General features: G+C 32.3%; 1 protein-coding gene across 1 annotated transcript in view; it reads right to left on the bottom strand.

Moving 5' to 3' along the window:
* The window catches only part of TM9SF2 (transmembrane 9 superfamily member 2), a 75,178-nt gene that overhangs the window by 32,080 nt on the left and 17,670 nt on the right, over nucleotides 1-25,428 (bottom strand). Inside the window, exons 2-4 of the mRNA XM_051984066.1 lie at nucleotides 12,930-12,997; nucleotides 10,792-10,885; nucleotides 7,745-7,872 (exon numbers count right to left, since the gene is read on the bottom strand). Of these exons, the coding sequence (XP_051840026.1) occupies nucleotides 7,745-7,872; nucleotides 10,792-10,885; nucleotides 12,930-12,997 (290 nt within the window). The remainder of the gene's footprint in view (nucleotides 1-7,744; nucleotides 7,873-10,791; nucleotides 10,886-12,929; nucleotides 12,998-25,428) is intronic.

Raw genomic sequence — 25,428 nt, 5'->3', positions numbered from 1 at the left:
AAAGGTCAAAGAGGAAAGAGATCCATATCTACAAAAATATTTATAGCTGCTCTTTTCACAACAAATTGAAAACTAAATGGATATTTATCAATGGATTAGTGCTGTAATATATGATTGTCATGGAATACTTTGATGCTATAATAAAGAGGATGGTAAAAAAAGCCAAACAAATTAGGAAGATCAATATGAACTGATACAAAGTAAAGTGAACAGAATCAGGACACTTTACACTATAACTGTAATACTATAAAGATCATCGACTGTGAAAGACTTAATAACAATTCTGATCCTTACATATGATTCATGACAATTCCAAAAGACTATTCACTTCCAGAAAGAGAGGTGATGGAATCTGAGTACAGACTGAAGCATATTTTTCTTCTCTCCATTTCTCTTGCTTTATACACACACACACACACACACACACACACACACACACACACACACACACACACACACTCTCTCTCTCTCTCTCTCTCTCTTTCTCTCTCACACACTCACTCTCTCTCTTTCAGGTTTTGTATTTCTTGCCTTCTCAAGGGCTTGCGGGAAAGAGTAGAGGAAAGAAGGCATTTTGGAAATGAAAATACAATTTAAAAACAATTTTTAAAAGAAATTTCTTTTTGATAGGGCATTCATCAACTGTGATGTATCAAATCATGGTATATGAATGTAATGATATAATTGAACTCAAGAAATGACAAAAAGGACAGTTCCAGACAAATCTGGAAACACTTGTTGTATTAATTGATGTAGAGTAGAGAGAACAAAATATACTGTTTATATAAGTTATATGCTATAAAAACAAAAGACTTAAAAATTCTTCCCCTATTAAAATGTAAAGCTTGTTTATATTTGTATTCTTAGTATTAAGCATATCATAAACATTTAATAAACTTTAACTATTATTACAATGATCAATCATGATGTCAGAATATCAATAATAAAGGAGGCTACCTACAATTTTTAAAAGACACAGCCAACATTTGAATCTGTTTGTTTGACTACACTTATTTGTTATATGAATTTTCTTTTTTCCTTTTTTCTGGGGGGGTGCAGGGGAAAGTCAGGGGAAGATATTATTAGGAGAGAAAATAAATGCTTGTTAATTGAAAAAAAAATTTTTTTTAATTTTGATCAGTGCTTTTCTGAAAAAGACAGGACATATATGACATAAAGAATTTGCCACTATCACAGAGGATGTCCTGGAATAAGTCTTTCAGATATTCTCATTTGAAGATGACAATGTACTGGTTACAATAGTCCTTGAAATAATGCATTTGAGAAATTAAGCAATCCTTTCAAAAATTCTAAGTTGCTTCTTTACACACACACACTTTTTAAACATCTTTTTTTAACATCAACAGTGATCTTATATTATATGGCTGTGATTCATGGAATACTATAATTTTGAAAGAACTAAAACTCTAGTTAATGCAAAGGGCAATGAAAAGATATATCATACATATAAGAAGGCTACAGTATATTATCAATAATTACCTGTCCACAAGAAATAATGGAAAAAATCATGTGAATAAATCACCTATTTCACTAGTGTAGTAAAACCTTTGACCACCTCAACCCATTCATGACTTAAGACCTGAAAAAGTTCCCTAATTGTCAGAGAAATGACTTATGCCTTTTATACAACTAATGTGTCAGATGTAGAACTTGAAATCAGATCTTCTTGACTCTCCATAAAATAGAACACACTATCTCATGATACAAAATTCTTCAGAAGGTATATGGCCAGAAAAAAGGAAATGGACCTTCCATTGAGACCTGGGTCCTAGTTTTAGATGACACACTGACTAGCTGTCCATTAAGAAAATTATCCCTTCTGTGTTTCTCATTTTCCTACTCTGCAAATATGAGGTTTAGGTAAGTTTATTACTGAGGTTCCTTTCAGCATTAAGATTCTATGACTTTGTGGTTCTATAATTAAGTCATGAAATTATAGGTATTCTGATTGCTTTTTCATTTAATAGCACTTTATTTTTTCCAAGTATTTATAAAGATAGTTTTCAACATTAACTTTTCTAAGACTTTAGATTTTGAGTTCCAAATTCTTCTCCTTCCCTACTTTTCCCCTCCTCAAGACAGTAAGCAATCTGATAAACATTATTTCCACATTAGTCATGTTATGAAAGAAAAATCATAACAAAAAGGAAAAAAAAAAACCAACAACAACAAAAAAAAAAGGGTTGCTCTATATTCAGTCTCCATAATTCTTTCTCTGGGTGGATGACATTTTCTATCCCAAGTCTACTGGAATTGTCTTGGATTACTATTTATCTATATGTCTGTCAATTCATCCATCTACTCTGAAATTATGTAGTTAAAAAAAAAGTTGAAATTGGGTAGAAACAGATAGTTGAATCACAGTTCTTAAAAAGTATATTATGCATATATTTTAACATATTTAACATGTATTGCTCTACCTGCCATCTAGGAGAGAGGGTGGGGAGAAGGAGGGGAAAAGTTGGAACAAAAAGTTTTGCAAGGGTCAATGCTGAAAAATTACCCATCCATCTATCTTGTAAAGAAAAAGCTATAATTTTTTAAAATTATGATATGAAGAGCTTTGGAAAATGATTTATGCATAAGAATTAAATTCCTTATTCCCAGATTACTTACATCTTTAGCTAAATCAGTTGGGGTTTTCCCAATTAGCAAATGATAAAATGATAAATTACTACCATTTTTCTAAGTATTCTTCAAGAATGACACATTTTAAAGTTAGATATCATGTTTACTATTTAATTAAAAAAGTTTCATAGGCATTAAACTTTAATGGGTTTGAAATTTTTAAATTATTCATGATATTACAGCGTTTCTCCAATTCTATAAACTTCTTGGCAAATAAATTCAGCAAACATCCATTAAATGCTGCCTATATGAAAAGTATTAATTCAATTCTCAAGATGGAAAATGAGCAATAAAGTTAAGATAGCATGTTCCTGTTCTTCCCTACTCCTTTAAGAAACAACCCTACTTAGGGGATTATGACAAAATACACACTACAAAATATTAAAGATCTATAATCTCACTGGTGGGAGCACTTCTCATATCTATGCAGACTGCAAGCCCAATATGACTTAGGAACATAAATGTCAAACTGAAAGGGTCCTTAAAGACAATCAAGTCTAACTTCTCATTTTATAGTTAAGGAAACAAGCTAAGATGAGCAACACAAGTTTAGCTTAACTTAAAGTCATACAGATAGCAGCATCAAAAGTAGGATTTGAACTCAGGTCCTCTGACTCCAGGGCCAGTAGTAGTCTTTAAAAGCTGTTCATACTGTAGTTATATTGGTTTTCGAATAATTAGCAGTTCATTTCCAGCTCTATCATTAGTGACATTTCAGCTTAGAAAAACCTGTAAGAACTTATGCTTAACTGAATAGTCCTCAAGAGTGACTTGACTAAAACTAAGGGAACATTGTATGTACACAGTAACAAGTTTATGTGATAATCAACTCTGATGGACTTAGCTTTTTTTAATATGGTGATCCAAAGCAATTTCAATAGACTTGGGATGGAAAATGCCATCCGCATGGAAAGGGAAAACTTTGGAGACTGAATGTAATTCATAACATAGTATTTTCACTTTTTTATTATTGTTTGTTTGCTGGAGTTTTTTCTTATCTTCCCCCGCCCCTTTTGGTGTGATTTGTCTTGCATAACATGACAAATAAGGAAATATGTTTAAAAGAATTGCACATATTTAACCTATATCAGATTGCTTGCTGTCTTAAGGAAAAGGGGAGATAAAGAAGGGAGGTAGAAAAATCTGCAACACAACATTTAACAAAAATGAATGTTAAAAATTACCTTTAACATATATTTAAAAAAATAAAATACTTCTGAAAATGTAAAAAATATTTTTCTTTAAAAAAAAAAAAAGAATAGTCTTCAAGAACCTATGCTCATTTCCATAACACAATAAAGTATGGGAGGAAGGGTCAGAGGAGTCATATAACTGAAAGTTTTTTTTTTTTTTAATTATACATATAAAGTTCTTAGGGTCTGGTTAGGTCACCCTTTTGCTCAAAAAATTTTAGTGGCTCCCTATTCTTTACTGAGAAAAGTAAAAAATTCTTACCCTGACATTCAAGGTCTTCCATAATATACTGATCTCTACCTCTCCAGCTGTGTTTCCTATTCCTAAACTGTATACATCCAGAGATCCAGTCAAACTGGTCTCCTATATGCCCCTAAATTTGCCAAAATATTGGCCTGAGACTTCAATTTTGCTCACGGTTCCTATATTTGAACTGTGCTCTCCCCTTCTCTATTTACTTTTGATTTCTTACGTACTTTTGAAAACTCAACTTAAATGCTAACTTCTCCATGACATTAAAAGAAATCAAATAACTTTTATATGAGTCCTAAATAGGATGAGTACCACTTACTGAAACAGCTAGAGGAAGGATAAAACTTTTAACAAACAGGTTTACTGGGAAGCTATTAGGATTAGTCGTCTTCTCCTACATCAAGTATTCTACATCTTTGAAAACTTGAAAACCAGAGGCAATTAGGTGGCACAGTATATAGAGCACCAGCCCTAAAGTCAGGAGGACATGAGTTCAAATCTGCCCTGAGACACTTAACAATTCCTGGTTGTGTGACCCTGGGGCAAGTCACTTAACCTCAATTGCCTCAGCAAAAACAAAAAACTGAAAATTAGAAAACTAGAAAACCACTCAAGACAGACAATGAAATTTCACATACACACCTGTTCTTAATTTAATTCAAAGATTGGGCAAAGGAGCAATCCATTAGAAAGGTACTTAAAAAGGAGGACATCTGTAATAATGCTCTTGCCCATCTTGGTGGAGGAACATCTGTCTTCTCTTCCATCAAAAATAGGAGAGTAAGGAGAAGGGTGTTTCTGCTCCCCAAAGAAGGATCTAACCTAGAAACTTTGGGGATCCCAGAAGCAAGAGGGCAGCGTTTGGCTTTTTGCTTACTGATTAAACTCTGGAATAAAAAGGAGAGTTAAAATCATATTATTTTAGTCCCTGGTGGAAAACCATCCCAGACTTGCTGGAATAATCAGATGGGACTCAGAAGACAAAGGCCCCCAGACCTGACTGCACTTACTTTGCCCTCAGAGAGGTAAGACATAATAAAGAGAGGTAAGAGAATCAAAGAAGGCTCCTGAATGAGCATATCTGGAGAACAAGGATGAGAAAAGAAAAATTTTCCACATAAAACTCCAGATGCCCATAAAGGCTAAAACAAAACAAAACAAAACTCCAAAACTAAACAAAAAAAAAACCTCCAAAACCCCAAGTAAAATAAACATGAAACCCACTGAAGCAGTTTCTAAATATTAATTCTTCAGTCAAAAAAAAAAAAATGGACAATACAAGACATTAAGAATTCGTGAAAATCTAGCTTTAGATCAATCCCAGCTTCTCTGGCATTGAAAAACTTCTACAACCTGGCTCCAACTAACTTTCTGAGACTTTTTAGACAGGATTTCTTTTCTGTGCTTCAGCCAGAACTGCTGCTCACAGTCATCTCCTCACCTCTGCAGAGGTGGTATTCCATGTTTGGAATGCCTGCCTTTCTTACCTGTGTATCTTAGAAGAGCTAGTTTCTTTTAAAGGTCAGCTCAAATGCCACCTCATTATTAATGGCAACCTACCTCCCCTTCCCTGCCAAATTACTTTATATTTATGCTACATCTTATATAATTATGTTATTTATATTATATGTATGCTACGTTTACATGTATACATATTGTTTCCCTAGACAGAATATAACTTCCTGTCTCTATCATCAGTGCGGCTCACAGAGGTGACATATGTGGCTATGTGATCATAGACAAGTCCCTGAAGCTCTCAGTACCCCAAGAAACTAATCTGCCTTCATAGAGGTTTTGACACAGGAAGTCACACTAGGAAGTCACACCAATGAAGTCACCAAGCACCTGAATCCCTAAAAGAATTCTTTTTTTCATTAGGACAGATCAGAATTAATAAGCAGAAAATGGAAGAATCCTTAGAGATTAGGCAGCAGTTAATAGAAAGATTATATAATTATATAATTATATTAATTGATTTCATTTATAATTTGGAATTGTTACAGGGCTTTGAAAAAGTGAATGGTGTGATCCAAATGACAATGAAAGATATAAATTCTTTTTACTACAGAAGAAGAGACCAGGAAAATGTTATCAACATGAAATCTATTCCTTACAGGTTAACTGTGATGCAGAATAATTAAGTCCCAGGCTAGCATTGTGGGAATGAATGGTGAAAAGAAGTACATGCAAAAAACTATGCTATAAGAAGACAGGCAGGATTTATCAACACAACTGGATAAAAAGAGTGAAAAAGAAGACATACATATTTACTTCGGTTTAGAATTTCGGGGGCATCAAGAATTAAAATCTAGAAGGATGACAGTTTGGCTAAGAAACAAAATAAGCTAACATTTAGACATGTTTAAGGTGTGGTTGTGACAATTAAAAAAAATTTCTTGCAAATAGCATGAAACATTAAAGACAAGTCAGAGGTTTGAATATATTCTTATCGTAAGTGAAATGTAAGGGTATAATAAGAAAAGCAGCAGAAATCCAGGACTGAAAGGGTCAGGACACACATAAGATAAGAAGGGAGAAAAAGACTACTTAGAAAAGAACAATTCAAGAAACTTGAAGAAAACCAAAATATTGGGGTATTTAAAAGCTGAGTCTAATATTAAAGAGTAGATGAGGATGAAGAGAGTTAAAGGCAATGAATATGATGAAAAAAGGCTGCTGAAAAGGACCATAAAAATTTGATCAAGACCAAGAACAACTAGATTGCAAAGAACTCTGCTACCAAGAATGCAAAAGAATTACATTAAATTATTATCATAAAGTGGATAGAATAAAGATGACCTAGCTTTAGGTCTAATCACTTTAGCTATTTGTTTCTTTTTCTATTTGCAAATATTATATACATACTACACAACTGTAGTGCAGATAATTTACTTTCAAAGAAAAATTAAAAAGAATAAATTAATAATAGTCATAAAATCTTTGAAATGTGTCAGTTCTTGATTATTATGCTTATATAGCTACAGATGTCCTAGATTTGTAGGTTAATATATATACATATATATTAACCTATCAAGAGCTTTCCACTAATGGCTCCTTTTGGCATGAAAGTGACTGTGGATTCCCAAAGGCAATGCCATCCAAATGCAAGGTCTGGCAAGTCAAGCAAGGTTTAGAGTGTAAGAACAGTGATGAACACAAAAGACAATCTTAGCAAAATTCAGAATGATTCACAGGTTTGACAAAGAACAATTAAATTTTCCATTCACAAATTGTCTCAAACACATAAAGGCTGTGATCACATCACCAATACCAATGATACCTGACATACACAAGTGCATGATCTAAAGATAAACTCTTAAGTTTTTATGGGTAGTCTTCAACTCCTCTCTCAAATGCATAAATAATGAGAACAGTCTGGATTAAAATACAGAATTATTATATTCTATCACAGTAACAAAAATTAACACATTTATCTAAAAGGTTCTTTTAAAAGTTATATTAAATATCCTTTAAGCTGAAATTTTCCACTTTTCATGCAGTTAAATGTTACTTATTAAAAATTTCAAAGCATAAAAATTGTTATATTTCAAAGACTTTCATTCACCTATAAAATAAAATTTAAAATTAGGCAGACAACATATAACTATGAAAAGAAAAAAGCTGGCCTACTAATAATTCTACGTCTTACCAATGATGTTGATAATTCAGTAACATACTTTTTTTCAAGAATTCTAATTTTTGCTTGTCTTCTGCTTTGTCTGTATGATATGTCTTTGTACAAACAAGCTTACAGGTTTCCTCCTTGTTAAATGAAAACTGCATTAAAATAAAATGGAATGTCAATTAATAGAAGATACCTAGGTATAATTACAACTATGTCACACATACTGAACACAAAATTATTCCAATAATTTAAAATGAATTTTAATCATATCTAGCATACCCTCATAATAAAAAATTTTAGTAGATTAAAAGTACTTTTAAAAGACATTCTTCATCTATTTTTTTCCTTGTTTAACAAACAATACTTTTCTCTCTTTTTTTTGATGGAAATTCTGGCAGCCTATATAAATTTCAGACAGTATGTCACAAGATTTGAATTTGGTCTTGACAAAAAAGGTAGAAAATAATGAAGCACTATTCTATCAATAGTAATAATCACAATTTTTTCTGAAGCACACTCTAAAGGCTTTTTAAAATAAGCACAGAATAAGTGATGTGGGAGAAAACCTCATTAATTTAACGCCAACATGTTTCTCTTTATCCCCTTATGTTCAAAATACTTTTTGCTCTATCAACTTTCAAGATCCTACTTGTGAATAAACAAATTTAGAATAAAGATAATTTATTTTTCTTTTCTTTTTTTTTAAAAAAACAAAAGGTCACCCAAATTTAAGGTTTTTCAACATTACTTCAACGTATGAGCCTAACAATCAATTTTTAAATGTATAATATTGTGTTAAAACATATTGTATTTATATAATGGAGTACATTTTATTGTTATAAAACAAATTATAATTCAAGATGAATCCCTGAATGTGATGTTTTATTACTTTCTTCAGTATCTCTTAAAATCTAGTATTGAATGCCATATTGTTCTAAAGAATGTTGTTAGTGAGGTAAAAAACAAGAAATCAGTAGAAAAATATATGAGAATACATATTCCAAAGTACTTAAGTACTTAAGTTTCAAAGAGGGGAATACTAAAGCTTAAAATTGCATTAAGATGTTAGGGGCAATTCTCAGACGAAGAAATTGAAACTATTTATAGACATATGAAAATATGCTCCAAATCATTATTAATCAGAGAAATGTAAATTAAGACAACTCTGAGATACCACTACACACCTGTCAGATTGGCTAGAATGACAGGGAAAAATAATGCGGAATGTTGGAGGGGATGTGGGAAAACAGGGACACTGATACATTGTTGGTGGAATTGTGAACACATCCAGCCATTCTGGAGAGCAATTTGGCACTATGCTCAAAAAGTTATCAAGCTGTGCATACCCTTTGATCCAGCAGTGTTTCTACTGGGCTTACACCCCAAAGAGATACTAAAGAAAGGAAAGGGACCTGTATGTGCCAAAATGTTTGTGGCAGCCCTGTTTGTAGTGGCTAGAACCTGGAAAATGAAAGGATGCCCATCAATTGGAGAATGGTTGAGTAAATTGTGGTAAATGAAAGTTATGGAATATTATTGTTCTGTAAGGAACGACCAGCAGGATGAATACAGAGAGGACTGGCGAGACTTACATGAATTGATGCTGAGTGAAACGAGCAGAACCAGGAAATCATTATATACCTCAACAACGATACTGTTTGAGGATGTATTCTGATGGAAATGGATCTCTTCGATAAAGAGAGCTTTAATTGATCAAAGATGGACAGAAGCAGCTACACCCAAAGAAAGAACACTGGGAAATGAATATAAACTGCTTGCATTTTTGTTTTTCTTCCCGGGTTATTTATACCTTCTGAATTCAATTCTCCCTGTGCAACAAGAAAACTGTTCGGTTCTGCACACATATGTTGTATCTAGGATATACTATAACCTATTCAACATGTAAAGGACTGCTTGCCATCTGGGGGAGGGGATGGAGGGAGGGAGGAGAAAAATCGGAACAGAAGTGAATGCAAGGGATAATGCTGTAAAAAATTACCCTGGCATGGGTTCTATCAATAAAAAGTTATTTAAAAAAAAAAAAAAGATTTTAGGGGCAAATTGTATATGCTTCTGAGCTGTAATTTTACTCAATTTGAAAATAATAAAACTAAGTAGTATCCTTTAACCTAAAGAAAGAACTCTAGGCAATCAAATTAGAGGGTAGTAATAAAAACTTTGAGGTATAGTATGAAAAGTATCTTGCCCCAGCTTTGCTGCCCTAGTTTCCTCATCTGTAAGAGAGTTAGACTGATTGACCACTTAGATTCCTTCAGAACCTCCAAGTTATATAATATGATCATCTGTTTTGGTCTAGTTTGAAACTTAAATAGATCTAAGAGGAAATAAGATTCATATTCATAATATTTGATCCAGAATTTCTTTCTGTTCTATTTTGTTTTAGATTTGATTATCTGTCCCAACTTCATAATTTTGCATTCCTCACATACAAAGATTATGCTATTATTAATGAATATTTTCTCTTTGTGTGATGAAGGAAAATAGTCACGGTTCTCAAATAAGAAATTATTCTCTCTATATTAAATTTTATTTCTGAGAGTAATCTATCCTTCAAACCTATTTTTAAAAGATCAAAACATCTCCTTAGGTTGAAGGCTTTTCATGTCTTTTCCTCTGTGATTTTTGAGTTGTCTGAAGTCTGTAACTTTATTCTATACCAATAGCTCAGGGGCAATAGTCAGCTCTCAAAAAAAAAAAAAAAAAAAAAAAAAAGACTTCTTTTAGCTGCTTGTTACTCCCTAGGCAGACACAAAGGAGATCTCAGAATGGATGTTAACAGCTCTTTCCTTAAAACACAAATTAGCCAGTATGACAAAAAATCTCTATACAACAGAATGCAAGAATTTCTTAAGATGTACTTTAAAAAAAACATTTCTGCATTAGGATTCTCACTTAACAATATTGTGACTTGTGCCTAACAGTGCCCTTGTGATAATTATTCCTAACCTAAATTATTTTTTAATAAAATGTATACTAGCAAGTTTTTATACTGATAAAATTCAAGAATTAAGGCATGTGCTTAGTTAACAATTACAACAACAAATACAAACCTTATATGGAGAAGGTTCAATTCTTTCTCCAAATAGTACCTGACCAAGATTTTCAGATGGACGTTTTCCTCCTGCTGCTTGGCAAAAATCAAACCTGGAAAAAAAAAAATTGGTTTTTCAATGAGAAAAGCAAAAAACGAAACACATATCTCAACCATCTTAATTAAATGGATTTCATGATGAGAGTAAGTGATGTTCAATGTTTTTACTTCAATGCAAAAACCTGATAAAGCTTCTGGTCAAAATCCTGTCTCGGTTATTTATGCTCCTAAATGACTATAAAATTTAAACTAATAGATGTGTCTTTAAGCCATTGAGATTTTTTTTTTCTCTTTGTTGATGTCATACTATTTTTCCCCTACATGAGCAAAAAAGGGAGTATTTTTTCATTCCCAAGTAAATTCTGGTTCCCAAAGTTTGTTGCACATAATTAGACTGAAAATAAATTAGTGCCACATTGGAATAATAGACTAGGACTTATATGACATAGTTTTGCTATTAACTAGTTGCATGAATAAATCACCTAACCATTTAATCTATATGGACTTCAAAAATAAAAGGCTAGAATGGATCAATGTTTCCCAACCCAGATTACATTCTAGAAAAGTAAAATACCTAAATTCTCAATTGCTCTGCCCTATATTCAAAGGTTAAAAGAAAAAAATAAAAAGAAGAGGCACCCAAAAAGAAAAAAAGTACTGAGGAAGGTGTGGGAGAATAAGAAGGGTGGTCTTTTTTTTAAGTTTACAGATTTTAATAAACCAGAGCCTTTACTTTTTAAAAAAAAGCTTTTTACACATATGTAAGAAGTTTTAATTGTGAACTGATCCAACCATTCTAGAGAGCAATTTGGAACTATGCCCAAAGGACTAACAAACTGTGCACACCCCTTGATCCAGCAGTGTCTCTACTAGGTCTGTATCCCAAAGAGATCATTAAAAAAGGAAAAAGACCCATGTACAAAAATATTTATAGCAGCTCTTTTTGTGGTGGCAAGAACCTGATGGATGTCCGTCAGTTGAGGAATGGCTGAATAAGTTATGGATATGTAATAATAATGGAGTGGAATATTATTGTTCTATAAGAAACGATCAGCAGGATGATTTCAGAGAGACCTGGAGAGACTTCCATGAACTGATGCTAAATGAAGTGAGTAGAACCAAAACAATATTGTACACAGCAAGAGCTGTGTGGCAAGAGTATGTGGCAATTCTGATGGACATGGCTCTTTTCAATAGCAAGGTGATTCAGGTCAATCCCAACATATTTGTGATGGAGATAGCCATCTGCAACCAAAGAGAGGGCTATGAGGATTGAATGTGGATCAAAACCTAGTATTTTCACCCTTTTTGTTGTTGTTTGCTTGGTTTTTTTTCTTATTTTTTTTTCCTTTCTGATACGATTTTTCTTACACAGCATAATAAATGTGGAAATATGTTTAAAAGTATTACATATATTTAAGCTACATTGAATTACTTGCTGTCTACAGGAGGGAGATGAAGGGAAGGGAGACAAATTTGGAATACAAGGTTTGCAAAGGTGAATGTAGAAAACTATCTTTGCATGTATTTTGAAAATAAAAAGCTATTATTTTTTTAAAAAATTAAGATATTAAGTACTCTCAATAAACATTGGACTAAATAATGCTAAAGTTCCTTCCAGTTCTAAGATTTTCTAAGTCTTCCTAATTTGGAGGGTAAAATAGTGTACTTCCACCATAAATTAACAAAAAAACAAAAATACTTTTAATTCTCCATTTCCATCTGCTGACAGAATAAGGATATAACTGTTTAGAGAGCTTAACAGAAAACTTAAAAGAACTATATGTGACATGATACAATGTTCAACTAGTTTTAACTAAAAGTAGCTTAGTTTCTGATGAGATAAACAAGAAAGAAACAAACATTTTAATCAGTAACTATATCTAATGGAAAAAAAAAAAACAAAAATGAAGTTTATATTTTAAAACTGTCTTAACTAAAAATCTTTGTTTTTAAAACTTTTAATATCCATTACATAAAAAGCCAAGTTTTCATATGCTCTGGGGGGAGGAGAGGATATCAACAAAAGTTTTAAAATGCAAACATCTTTTGATGAGACAGAAAACTTCACATATAAACAAACTTTAAAACACTTACGCAGTATATTCATAAGGAAGAACAGATTCCACAGAGTCAAGCCTGTTCACAAACAGTTCTATTCCAGACTGAAAATGATGAAATACAGAATTAGGATAACAAACAACTATATGTTGAAAATCAATGACAAAGATTTATCATGCTTGGAATTTAAAAATATTTTGATGTGTTTGAAACATGGAACTTAATGAACAAAATGGAGCATTTTAAATGTTTTACCTATGTTACAAATCATATATATTGTTAACTTAAAAGGTAAGCTTAATTTAGTTGAATTTAAACTATACCAGAAGTCTGAGTATTGCTAAAAGTCTTAAATATTGTAAAAGCCTTTTCTACCTTCACGGACTTTGAAATATACACTGGCATATTTTCACTGCAATTTTCACTTCAATACTGAAGCTATTAACAAATTTTTAAATGTTAGTTTTCCAAATTCAGCATCCCATTCCTAAACACTAAAATTATTTTTTTTAATACATTTTAGATAACAACATTTTCACCACTCAAATCCTATCTTATTTCATGTAAATTGCTTTTTGGCATGGTCTTTTTTGCCCATAAAAGTAATTTGTAAAGTCTTAACAGTAAAAATGAAATTTCTAGTCAGTAAGGAAGAAAGGAAAATTAAATTAGTAATTTCTATTACTAATACGTATTACTAATTTATACATATGTAAATTACTAATTTATATTACATTACTAATATACATATGTAAATTACTAATTTAATTAGTAAAAATGACTAATTTCTAAACAGTCTCTCTCCCAAATTCTATTCTTAACCTCTCAGGATTCAAAATACCCAAAATATTTGCTCATCAGTTTATCAATAAAGATTCATTATCATAGTTACTAAATCAATTTAAAAAGCTAGTAAGTATGCTTGTTACTTTGCTCAGGACTGATAAGTGCTCCTGGGTCAAAGTTCTGTAAAGCCTGGATGCAAGCATCTTTGATACATAGTTATTTCTAGTCCCTGTTGTCCTTATAGGCTCACCTGACCCCATGGAGTCAGATATGAAGCTCTTAGACTCACTTTCAGCAATCATTATATTGAGGTGATTGATAGGTGATTTAAAGGAAAGCCAAATTATAAGTTCAATATATGGTTTCTTGATATAGGTCTCCAATGGAGAATGAACAAGATTGTCTTCCTTACTAAAAGCAGATTATAATATGTATACAGTATTTTACATACATTATTTCACTAGATTACCAAAAAAAAAAAAAACTTGCTGTGAAATGAGTCTTATCTTAAAAGTATTACTGATTGCAGATGAGGAAAAAGAAATAGAAGTTAAGTGATTTAACCAAGGTCATAGTGTCAGCCAGTACTGGATGGCATTGCAACTACATCCCAGTTGTTTTCTTAACTCAATCTCAAAATTTTAGGGTAAGATTGTCAGAACAACTATCTATTTCAATCCACTAAAAGTACAAATGAGAAAGTAGAAGTTCAAGATATTAAATCATTTGGTGGGGGTGGAATAAAGGTAGGGTCTTGCCTGAGTCCTCCCATATCCCTTATAAAACAAAGTGAAAATAATCCCTCAAAACAAACTCTGAAGTGGCACAATCAACAAAAGGACAGGGCGAAACAATTTTCTAAGGTGAGTGCAGTGCAGCAGCAAGTAGGCTGGCGTGAGGGAAGAGCATGACGCATGACACACTGAATCTACAGTAGTAGCTTCCAGAGCCTTTGCTGGCAATGGGACTGTTGTATTGTTCATATGCAAGTATAAAAGTTGCAGTCTCAGGGCAAAAAGAAGGGACTAGCAAGAGCAGGGACTTTAGACAGTTCCAGGACAGAAAAGAATTCTTATGATCACACACCAAAGCACAGGCCAGGAGAGCAGTGCCCACATTTCATGCCAACTTGAAAGAACTGAAAACTTATAGATCCTTAGAATTAGCTTTGAAAACAAAAAGAAAAGCCAAAACTTGGTAGATATTTCCTCCATCTTGGGAGCATAGCCCAATTCTAATAAGAGTTAAAAGCCAAGAAAAAATTTGGAAAATTGATTAAACAACAGAAAAAGGAGAACTTTTTTAGAGAATGTTACTACAGTGACAAGAAACATCAAAACAAATTCAAAAGAAGACAATGTCAAAAGAGCTATATGCAAAACCTCAAGGGAAAAAAGTGAATTATGTCACAGGCCCCAAAAAGAATTTCTTTAAGAGGTCAAAAAGGATTTTTAAAATCAAATAATAGAAGTAGAGAAGTAGAGAAAAAATTGGGAAAAGAAATGACAATGATGCAAGAAAACCACCCAAAAAAGTTGTCAACAGATTATATTAAAGGAGGCATGCACACACACACGTACACAAAATAAAACTTTCAAAAAACAGAAAAGGCAAAATCTACTTTTTTAAAGAAGAAAACTTGTTAAAAGAAGAATTGGTCAAAATTCACTGAAGAACTCATTAAGAATCAGAATTGGCAACATGGAAAAAAGATATACAAAATTTCACTGAAGAATTCTACTCTTTTTAAGTAGAAGAATTAGACAAATAGAAAACAAAAACTCATTGAAGAGAGTATTTCCTTAAAAATTAGAACTGGGCAAATGGAAGCCAATAACTCCACCAAGACATCAAAAAACAACAAACTAAAAGAATGAAAAAAAAAGATAAGAAATGTGAAAAATCTCACTGAAAAAAGTAAGTGACCTGAAAAACAAATTGAGAAGACATAACTTAAGTAGTGAACTACATGAAAGTCATGATCAAAAAAGAAGCTTAGACATCATATTTCAAGAAATTTTCAAGGAAATTACTCTGATATCTTAGAAATCGAAAGAATCCACTGATCATCTCTTGAAAGAGATCCCAAGCTGAAAACTCCCAAGAATATTAAGATCAAATTCCAAAGCTCTTAGGTCAAAAAATAAAAAAAAATACTGCTAACAGTCCAAAATGAACAATTCAAATATCAAGAAATCAGAATAACACAAGACTTCACAACTTTTACATTAAATGATTTGAGAGCTTGGAATATGATATTCCTGAAGGCAAAGGAGCAAAGAATCCCCTATCCAACAAAAATAAATATAATCTTTCATGGAGAAAAAAAATGGAAATTTAATGAAATAGAGAACTTTCAAGAATTTCTGATGAAAAAATAAAAGTTAAGTAGAAAAATCTGACTTTCAAAAACAAGACTCAAAAGAAGTATAAAAAGGTAAATAGGAAAGAGAAATCATAAGAGATTCAATAAAGTTAAACTGTTTACTTTTCTACAGGGAAAAATGACACTTATCTCTCCTAAGTATCTTCTCATATTAGGGCAGTTAGAAGGAATATACATGGTATGAGAAATGAATATTTCTCTCTGGTATTATTAACTAATAATCCAATCAGAACCAAAAATCCCCCTGCCCTTTTCTACTTTCTCATCTAGAAATCAACCAGTATAGAAAATCTTTCTGAAAGATCTACTCAGGTCAAGATCTAATCAGAATAAAAGAAATTCTAAATTTGGGTTAATGAGTACATTCCTGCTCATTATGTTTGCTAAGGTTTGGGAAGTGTTGATTCTATCTTTCGCCAGACAGGTGATAGATCAACTGATGTCTCTTTGACTAAGTTTCGGGTGATTATTAATAAAATAATTTTATTTCTTCATCTGAGAATTGCCAGTACATATTTTTTGATCATTTATCAATGAATACGAACTGGCAACTCAGATGAAAAAATAAAAGATATCTATACTCATGAAAGAATGCTCTAAATCCCTGATTAGGGAAATCTGATTAGGCAAATGAGGGAAAACTGATTAGGCAAATTAAAACAACTCTGAGGAGTCACTTTATAATATTAAATTTGGCTAATGTGATAGAAAAGGAAAATGACAAATGTTGGAGATGTGAAAAAACTGGAGCACTAAGGCACTGTTGGTGGAGTTGTGAACCGATACAACCATGTAGAAAATATGGAACTATGCTCAAAGTATATCCTTTGACCCAGCAATGCCATCACTAAAGCTATAATATCCCAAAAAGAGGGGAAGAAAAAGGAGAAAAACCTATATGTACAAAAATATTTATAGCACCTTTTCTTGTGTTGGCAAAAAACTGGAAATTGAGGAAATACACAACACCTGGTAAATGAACAAGCTGTGGCAAATGATTTTGATGGAATACTACTATGCTAGAAGAAATGATGATCAGAATGTTTTCAGAAAAACTTGAACTTACATAAAATAATGCAAAGTGAGCAGAACTAGGAGAACAATATACACAATAACAATACTGTACAATGAATCAATTATGAATGACTTCGCTATTCTGAGTAATACAATGATCTAGGACAATTCTGAAGAACTATGATGAAAAATGTTCTTCAACTCCAGAGAAAGAACTGATATAGTCTAAATACTAATCAAAGTGTACCTTTGTTCAATCTTTCAATCTTTCTTTTTCTTGTGTTTTTTTTTTAAATTTTCTTCTGCACCATATGATAATATGGAAAAGTTTTTATATGATCGTATAAGCTATAACAAATTTGGAATTAAAGATTTGGAAACTAAAAATTAAAATTTGTCATTTGAAAAAATACTTAAAGAAAAAAAGATATTTAACAATTTGAAGAAAATGAAAACTAGAATCCATAACTTCCCAATACAGACTTCAGTGCATGGTTTTTCTTCCAATCCATAGCTACAACCCCAATTCACAGCAAAATATCCTCCTAATTTTATCACAAATTAATCTCAGATACTTATTAAACCTAATTTTTTAGTCAGTATCAACACATATTGCTATTTACTATATGAAGCAGCACTTTTTAATCCTAAAACCTTCCCTTTCAAGTTTCACAATATCAGTATTTGAGGATTTTTGCTGAACACTTAAATTTCTTCCCTAGTTCATAAATCTTTCTCAGGGTTTGGGCAGGCTAAACTATGATTTTGTACATTTATTTCTGGTATCTTTCAGTGTTCCTAACTGTGGAAGCATGTTTAAACAAACGTCTTCAAGGAATATTCTGTTAAGTTCCTTGGTACATATATAAAAAGAAAACATTTAGGATTCTATTATTTTACAAAGTATAGATTAGTTTTCTTGAAATTTATTGCATGTGCCCACAATAAAATTTATCACTTTTGTCTAGTGTGGCTTTCTGTACTCTTCATAAAGCTTGTCCCTATAGACCTGATAGTTCAATAATAAAAGAATTTAATATCATCTATACAATAGTGGAGCTACAGCTTGAACCCAAGTGCTCCAACTCCAGATACAATGGTCTTTTCTGTGCCATACTGGTAGGAGAAACCTATTTCTTTATCTACTCAATGGAGACAGAGCACTAAGATTTTCACTGCTTTTCAAACCATACATAAAGGGAATACAGAGTTTACTTTTTGTTAATCAAGAACTAAAATCTCAAGCTAAAATGAAAACCCAGCATGAACTACTTTATTTTTATATCATAATGGTTTTGCAAAATTATAGTCCTATTTTTCTTTATGATCAACATTACTAGATTATGAAAGTTTGAAAGTTTCAATACTGCAAAGACTTATCCTAGATAAATTCTGGCAAATGATTTCTTGAGAAAAAACCATCAGAAACTGAAATACGCTATCTATCCTCCTAACAGTGTAGGGATGAACTCATGGTGAAGAATGAGACATATATCCAGAAGTGGCAAGGGTAGGGGGATTTGTTTTTTTTTTTCTTTCAAATATTTTTTGGAGGTTGGGGGTACAAATAATAACATTATCAAAAAAAAATTTTAAGAGAACAAAAAAAGGCCATTGAAGTAATTAGAAATACAAGCATACAGAGTGAAAGTCAGCAGGAATACAGATAAGCCAAATAATTTTGAATATGTTTACTTTATTGTATACTTAGCCAGTGAAGCAACTTAAAGGATGCAGATTCAAAGATTCATGTTCAACCTTATTTTTCTTTTTTGACTTTGTATATGGAAATGCATATCTCAGTTGCATCTAAATTAAAATAAAATAAAAATTAATTTTTAGAAAGAAAACAGGTACATTCGTGTTCTGTTAGCGGAGATGTGAAATGATCCAATCATTCTTGGAACTATGCCCCAAAACAATAATAAAACATGTCTACCCTTTAACTTAACCATACCACTACTGAGAGTATATGCCAAAGAAATCAAAAAAAATATTCACAGTAGTTATTTCTCATGGTAGACCAAAAAAAAAAAAAAAAAAAAAAAAAAGGGAATTAAGAGGGTAAAGCTAAGAAAACAAATTGCAGTCATAAATGCAATAAAATAAGAAATGATGAAATAAACAAATTCAAAGAAAACTGTTAGGATCTCTGTGAAATGATAGAGTGGAATGAATAGGACTAGGAGGACAATTTATATAACAATAAGAAAAAACAAACTTTGAAGTCTTCTTAAGAATTCTGATCAATATAATGATAAAAGCACAAATCCAAAAGAATAATAATAAAATGTGACCTCCCTGAAAAAGAAATGATGAACTTATAATTCAAAAAGAAACAAAAAGACATAATATTTTTGGGTATGGCCAAACTTTGAAGCCTTCTTAAGAACTCTGATTAAAGTAATGATAAACCGCAAGTCTAAAGGAGTAACAATAAAACATGACCTTCCTAAAAGAGAAGTGACGATCTTAGAATACTTTTAGGCTTAGCCAACATGACCCAAAGATCTGGGCTATGATTCTGGTTTTGAGAGCAGAGGCTGGAAACTCATCCAGAAAGAAAACAAAAGAAAAAAATATTGAGATATGAATGCAAGCAAAAGAACAATTGTGCTACTATTGAATTCAACCTAATATATAAAATATACATATATTATCTATACATTATCTAATATACATGTGTCAAAACTGCATTAAAACTTCTAGGACACCCTGGGGGGAAAAGAGTCCAAACTATCAATAACCTCATGAAAAAATGCTCCAAAACACTATTATTAAAGAAATATAAATTATAAACAACTCTTAAGATTACACTCCAGGAAAATAGGCTATTGGCACTACAGGTATTTCTCTGAAGTGAACTACTCATTCTGGAAAGCAATTAGCAATCACTAAAATCTTGGATTCAATAGTATAACTAGCTAGCTAACTAAGAGCTTCATTCAAAAAAGATCAAACAAAGAAAAAACACCTATACCACTATAATATTATTAGCAGCTTTTCTTGTTTTGTCAAAGATCTAGAAACAAAGGCAATGACCATCAACTGGAAAATAGTTTAACAAATTACTGGCATATAAATGTAAAAAGAAAAACAAAAAAAAAAAAAAAAAAAAAACTATTACTGTGCCATAAGAGATAACAAAAAGGAGAGATTTTAGAAAAACTTGGGAAGACTTGTATGTACTGATGCAGAGTAATGAAGTAAGATGAATCAGACAAATAATATACAGCCATAACATCATTGCAAAGAAAAACAACTTTGAAAAACTTAAAAACTATGGCCAATTCTCTGACCAACCCAAAGGATGTTGATCCATCTCTTGATGGATGAGTAATTAAGACTTAAATTGTAGAATGACACAATTCTGGGAATGGGAAATATGTAGATCTGTTTGACTATACATGATACAAGAATTGTTGTTCCTTTTTTAATTTGGAACTCAGGGATTTGTGGGGAAGGGGTACAACTCCAAAAAAGGAAAAGAAATGAGGATTGTAGAAGCCTATTTTCTAAAATGCAAAGAAAGGGAGAGAACAAAGGTCAGGGGGAAAACACAAAAAAAGAAAACTTTGAGAGTAACAAGTCGAATTTATTACTTTTTTTTCCCCAAAGCAAGCTTTACATAATAGATATTTCACATATAATCCTTTTTTTCCTCTCTTAATTGTATATGGAAGTTTTTTTCTTCAGGTGGAGGGGAGGCTTATTATCTATAAAAATATTTAAAATTATCAAATTGTGCTTAAGATTTGGCCTTCCATTCCACTCACTGAATCTATGTCTCTGAATGAACTTTAGAAGATGTAAATCTACTGTTCTCGACAATTTTCAGTTGAAGATATTAATATAAGTATATAAAAATGCTTTAAATCACTATTGATTAGAGAAATCCAAATTAAGACAACTCTGAGGTACCATTTATAGCTCTCAAATTGGCTAAGATGACAATAAATGTTGGAGATGTGAGAAAACTGAGTCATTTTGCATTGTTGGTGGAGTTGTAAAATGACCCAGCCATTGTGGTACATAATTTGGAATTATGCCCAAAGGGCTACAAAACTGTGCATACCCTTTGAATCAGCATTGTCACTACAGAATCAGTATCTCAAAGAGATCAAAAAGAGGGGGAAAAGATCCACATGTGCAAAAATTTTTGTAGCAGTCCCTTCTATAGTGGCAAACTGAGTGGATGCCCATCAATTGGGGAAATAGCTGAATAAATTATAATATATAAATGTAATGGAATACTATTATTCTATAGAAATTAGGAACAGGCTGATTTCAGAAAAGCCTAGAAAGACTTACATGAACTGACACTGAATAAAGCAAGCAGAATCAAGAGAAAATTGTATAAAGCAACAAGATTATGTGATGATCAACTGAGATGGACCTGGGCTCTTCTCAACAATGCAGTGATTTGAGGCAATTCCAACAGACTTGGGATGGAAAAATGTCAATCGCATCCAGAGAGAGAGAAATATAGAGATTGAATATGGATCAAAATATAGTATTTTCACTTTTTTTTATTTGCCCATTTTTCCTTTCTTGTGTTTTTTTTTCCCTTTTTATATGGTTTTTCTTGTACAACATGACAAATATGCAAATTACTTGCTGTCTTGGAGAAGAGATAAGAAAAGAAGGGAAAAGAGAAAAATTTGCAACATAAAATCTTATAAACATGAACATTAAAAACTATTTTACATGTATTCAGAAAAATGAAATACTACTGAAAATTTAAAAAAAAATCTACTGTATTCTCAGTAAATCTCAGTTCTTGCATGATAACGCTTAGTGTAAGTATTTCACCCCATGGAGAAAGATTCCAAAATCTCCTTTTCATCATATTCAGTTTTCTGTTCTTAGAGCTAATGCTAACAAAAAGTAACCACTTCTGTTGGGCTTTCAAGCATTATTAATTATCTAGAAGATCCTGCTTATATGACCTTGAACTTCCTGATATTCCCTTTTGCCTCAAAAAGAGCAAGAAAAAAAAAATCACAGAATTTGAAAATCAGAAAGGCTTTCAACAGCCATTTAGTCAACCCATGTATTAAAGGGACATCCCAAATAATTGAAGCTCTATATTTATCCTTTACTATTACATTTAGGTATGATTTTTTTTTTCAAAAAGATTTTTCTTCAAGATGGTGGAGAGGACACACATTTCTTTCTGACCTTCTCTCACAACCCTCAGACTAATTCACAAATCCAGCCTCTGAATTAGCTCTGGACTGGCAGAATCTTCAAATATTAGGAATGCAACAAATTACCAGCAGAAGATAATTTCGAAGATCGCCAGAAAAGATCTGTTTCTATCAAAAATGGAGGGAGGTGGCCATGTGCAAGCAGGCTGAGCACAGACACCAGTGCAGAGCCAGGTAGTATGACAGAGAATCTATGGGGAGGACTCTACCATAGTGTTGGCCGCTCTGCCCTGGTTGCAAGCCAGTAGGTCAGCAGATAAGTTATAAAACATCCAACACAAACACAAAAGGTAAATTGTGAACACCAAAAACGCCAAAATCTCAAGGGACCTGGCCTCACCTACCCAATGCCGGGAGTGAGTCAGTATTGACCCCTAACAGCCACTGCTGCTTATAAAGGAAACTTTTCCTCCCCTGCCCCAAAAGCAGACCAAAACTTTTTTTTTTTTTAAAGTGAGTAAAAAAGCAAAGAGCCCTCTTACCAGAGACAGTCTTTATGGGGAATAAGAAGAACAGATTTCAAACCCTAAGGAGACTAAAAATAGATTGTCTCCAGATAAAGCCCCAAAGGATGATATAACCTAGTCCCCATTACACAAAGCTCTCCTTTAAAAAAGGATCTTAAAAGAAAGTTAGAAGAAAAATGGGGAAAGGAAAGGAAAACTTTGCAAGAGGGTTTGAAAAAGGCATGTAACTTACTAAAAGATAGATTTGACAAGATGGAAAAAGAAAACAACTCCTAGAAAAAGTTGTGAAAAGGAAAAAGAAAACTCCTTAAAAAACAGAATTGGTGAAATGGGGGAAAAAAAAACTCAACCCCCTGAAAAACAGAATTTGTGAAATAGAAAAAAAAAAAAAAAAAAAAAAAAAAAACATAGAACAAAACAACTCATTTAAAACTTCAACTGGACAAATATGAAAAGTAAAAAAAAAAGTAAATGAAGAAAATAATTCTCTAAAATTCAGAACTGAACAAATGGAAATGAATGACTCAATGAGACATCAAGAATCAGTCAATCAAAACCAAAAAACTGAAAAAATATAAAAATACCTCATTGGGAAAACAATTGACCTAGAAAATGTATATAGGAGAGACAATCTAAGGATTATTGGACTTCCTGAAAACCATGATGAAAAAAAGAACCTAGACACTATTTTTCAGGAAATCATCAAAGAGAAATGCCTAGATGTCATCAAATCAGAAGGTAAAATAACCCACTGAAAGAAATGACCTCCTGAAAGAGACCCCAAAATTAAAACTCCAAGGAATAGTGTGACTAAAGTTCAGAATTATTGGACCAAGGAAAAAATATTACAAGCAGCCAGAAAAAAACAATTCAAATACTGAAGAGCCACAATAAGGATTACCCAGGACCCAGTAGCTCACCTTAAAGGATCAAAGGACCTGGAATGTGATATTGCAAAAGGCAAAGGAACTTGGAATGCAGCCAAGAATAAATTACCTTGCTAAATTGAGCATTATCTTTCAGGGAAGAAGATGGACATTCAATGAAACAGGTGAATTCCATTTATTTCTGATGAAAAAAACAGAGCTAAACAGAAAATCTGACCTTCAAATATAGAACTCAAGAGAAGCATAAAAAGGTAAAAAGAAAAGAACTCTTGAGAATTGTATCTATATGGGTATACATAGGGAGTGCATGTACAATTTGATTTTACTGTTATGATATAAAAAAGAAACTAGAGGTAGAAAGAGGATTGTACTGGAAAAAGGGGAAAGTGGAGGTAAAATGAGGGAAATTACATCTCACGAAGAGGAAAACCTATTACAAATGAGGGAAAGAAGGGAAGGGAGATGAACATTGTGTGACTCTTACTCTCATCAGGTCTGGCTCAAAAAGAGAATATTAGACATATTTGGTTCCACTGAGAAACTTCTCTCTCTCCTTATAGAAAAGTGTGAGGAGTAAGAGTAAAAGGGAAAGGGTAGCCTAAATAGAAGGGAGAATAGAAATAGTAAGGAAAAGGTATAATAAAGAGGGAGGGTCTCTAAAGGGGGAGGGTCTCTATAGGGAAAGAGCTGGTGGAGGCAAGTAGTGCTCAAAAGTAAAATACTGAGGAGGGGGGAAAGGGAAAAAAGAAAGAGAAAAGTATAATTTGGGGTTAATAAGATGGCAGGAAATACAGAATTAGTAGTTTTAACTGTAAATGTGAATGGGGTGAATTCTCCCATAAAACAGAAGCGGATAGCAGACTGGATTAAAAGCTAGAATCCGACAATATGTTGCTTACAAGAAACACATTTAAATAAAAGTGATACATACAGAGAGTAAAGGTAAAAAGCTGCTTCAGGTGAAGTAAAAAAAGCAGGGGTAGCCATCCTAATATCAGATCAAGCAAAAGCAAAAATTGATCTAATTAAAAGAGATAGGAATGAAACTATATCTTGCTAAAGGGTACCATAGATAATAAAGCAATGACAATACTAAACATATATGCACCAAGCGGTACAGCACCCAAATTCCTAAAAGAGACATTAAGAGAGCTGCAGGAATAAATAGACAGCAAAACTATAATAGTGGGGGATCTCAATCTTGCTCTCTCAGAACTAGATAAATCAAATCAAACCACAAAATAAATAAGGAAGAAGTTAAAGAGGTAAATAGAATACTAGAAAAATTAGCTATAATAGCTCTTTAGAGAAAATTGAATGGAGACAAAAAAGAAGAACATTTTCTTCTCAGCAGTTCATGGAATCTATACAAAAATTGACCATATATTAGGACATAAAAACCTCAAAATCAAATGCAGAAAGGCTGAAATAGTAAATGCATTTTTTTCAGTTCATAATGCAATAAAAATTATATTCAATAAAAAGATCATTAGTTTGTCTGCCAGCTAAAGTTTACCTGTCCTTGTTTCTTGGAGTTGGACAATACTCTCAGGAATAATAGCTTAGCTGGATGTACTAAAAAAAAAAAATTTACATTGAATCATTTCCATAGCAACCATCTCAACAGTATCTGCTCTGATTGCAGACTGCTAGCTATTTAAGAGACCCTGGCCTAAAACCTTCCCTAACACAACAAACAAACACAACTATTAAAGGTTATTGTATCATACTAATGGACAGTTTAGAGATTTTTCCAAGAATAATTTTGACTCTAATTTTGTCTCA

This window comes from Antechinus flavipes, chromosome 3 (assembly GCF_016432865.1).
Source record: "Antechinus flavipes isolate AdamAnt ecotype Samford, QLD, Australia chromosome 3, AdamAnt_v2, whole genome shotgun sequence".
NCBI lineage: Eukaryota > Metazoa > Chordata > Mammalia > Dasyuromorphia > Dasyuridae > Antechinus > Antechinus flavipes.
Note: the sequence above shows the minus strand (reverse complement) of the source record. Positions and strands in the feature narration are given on the sequence as shown.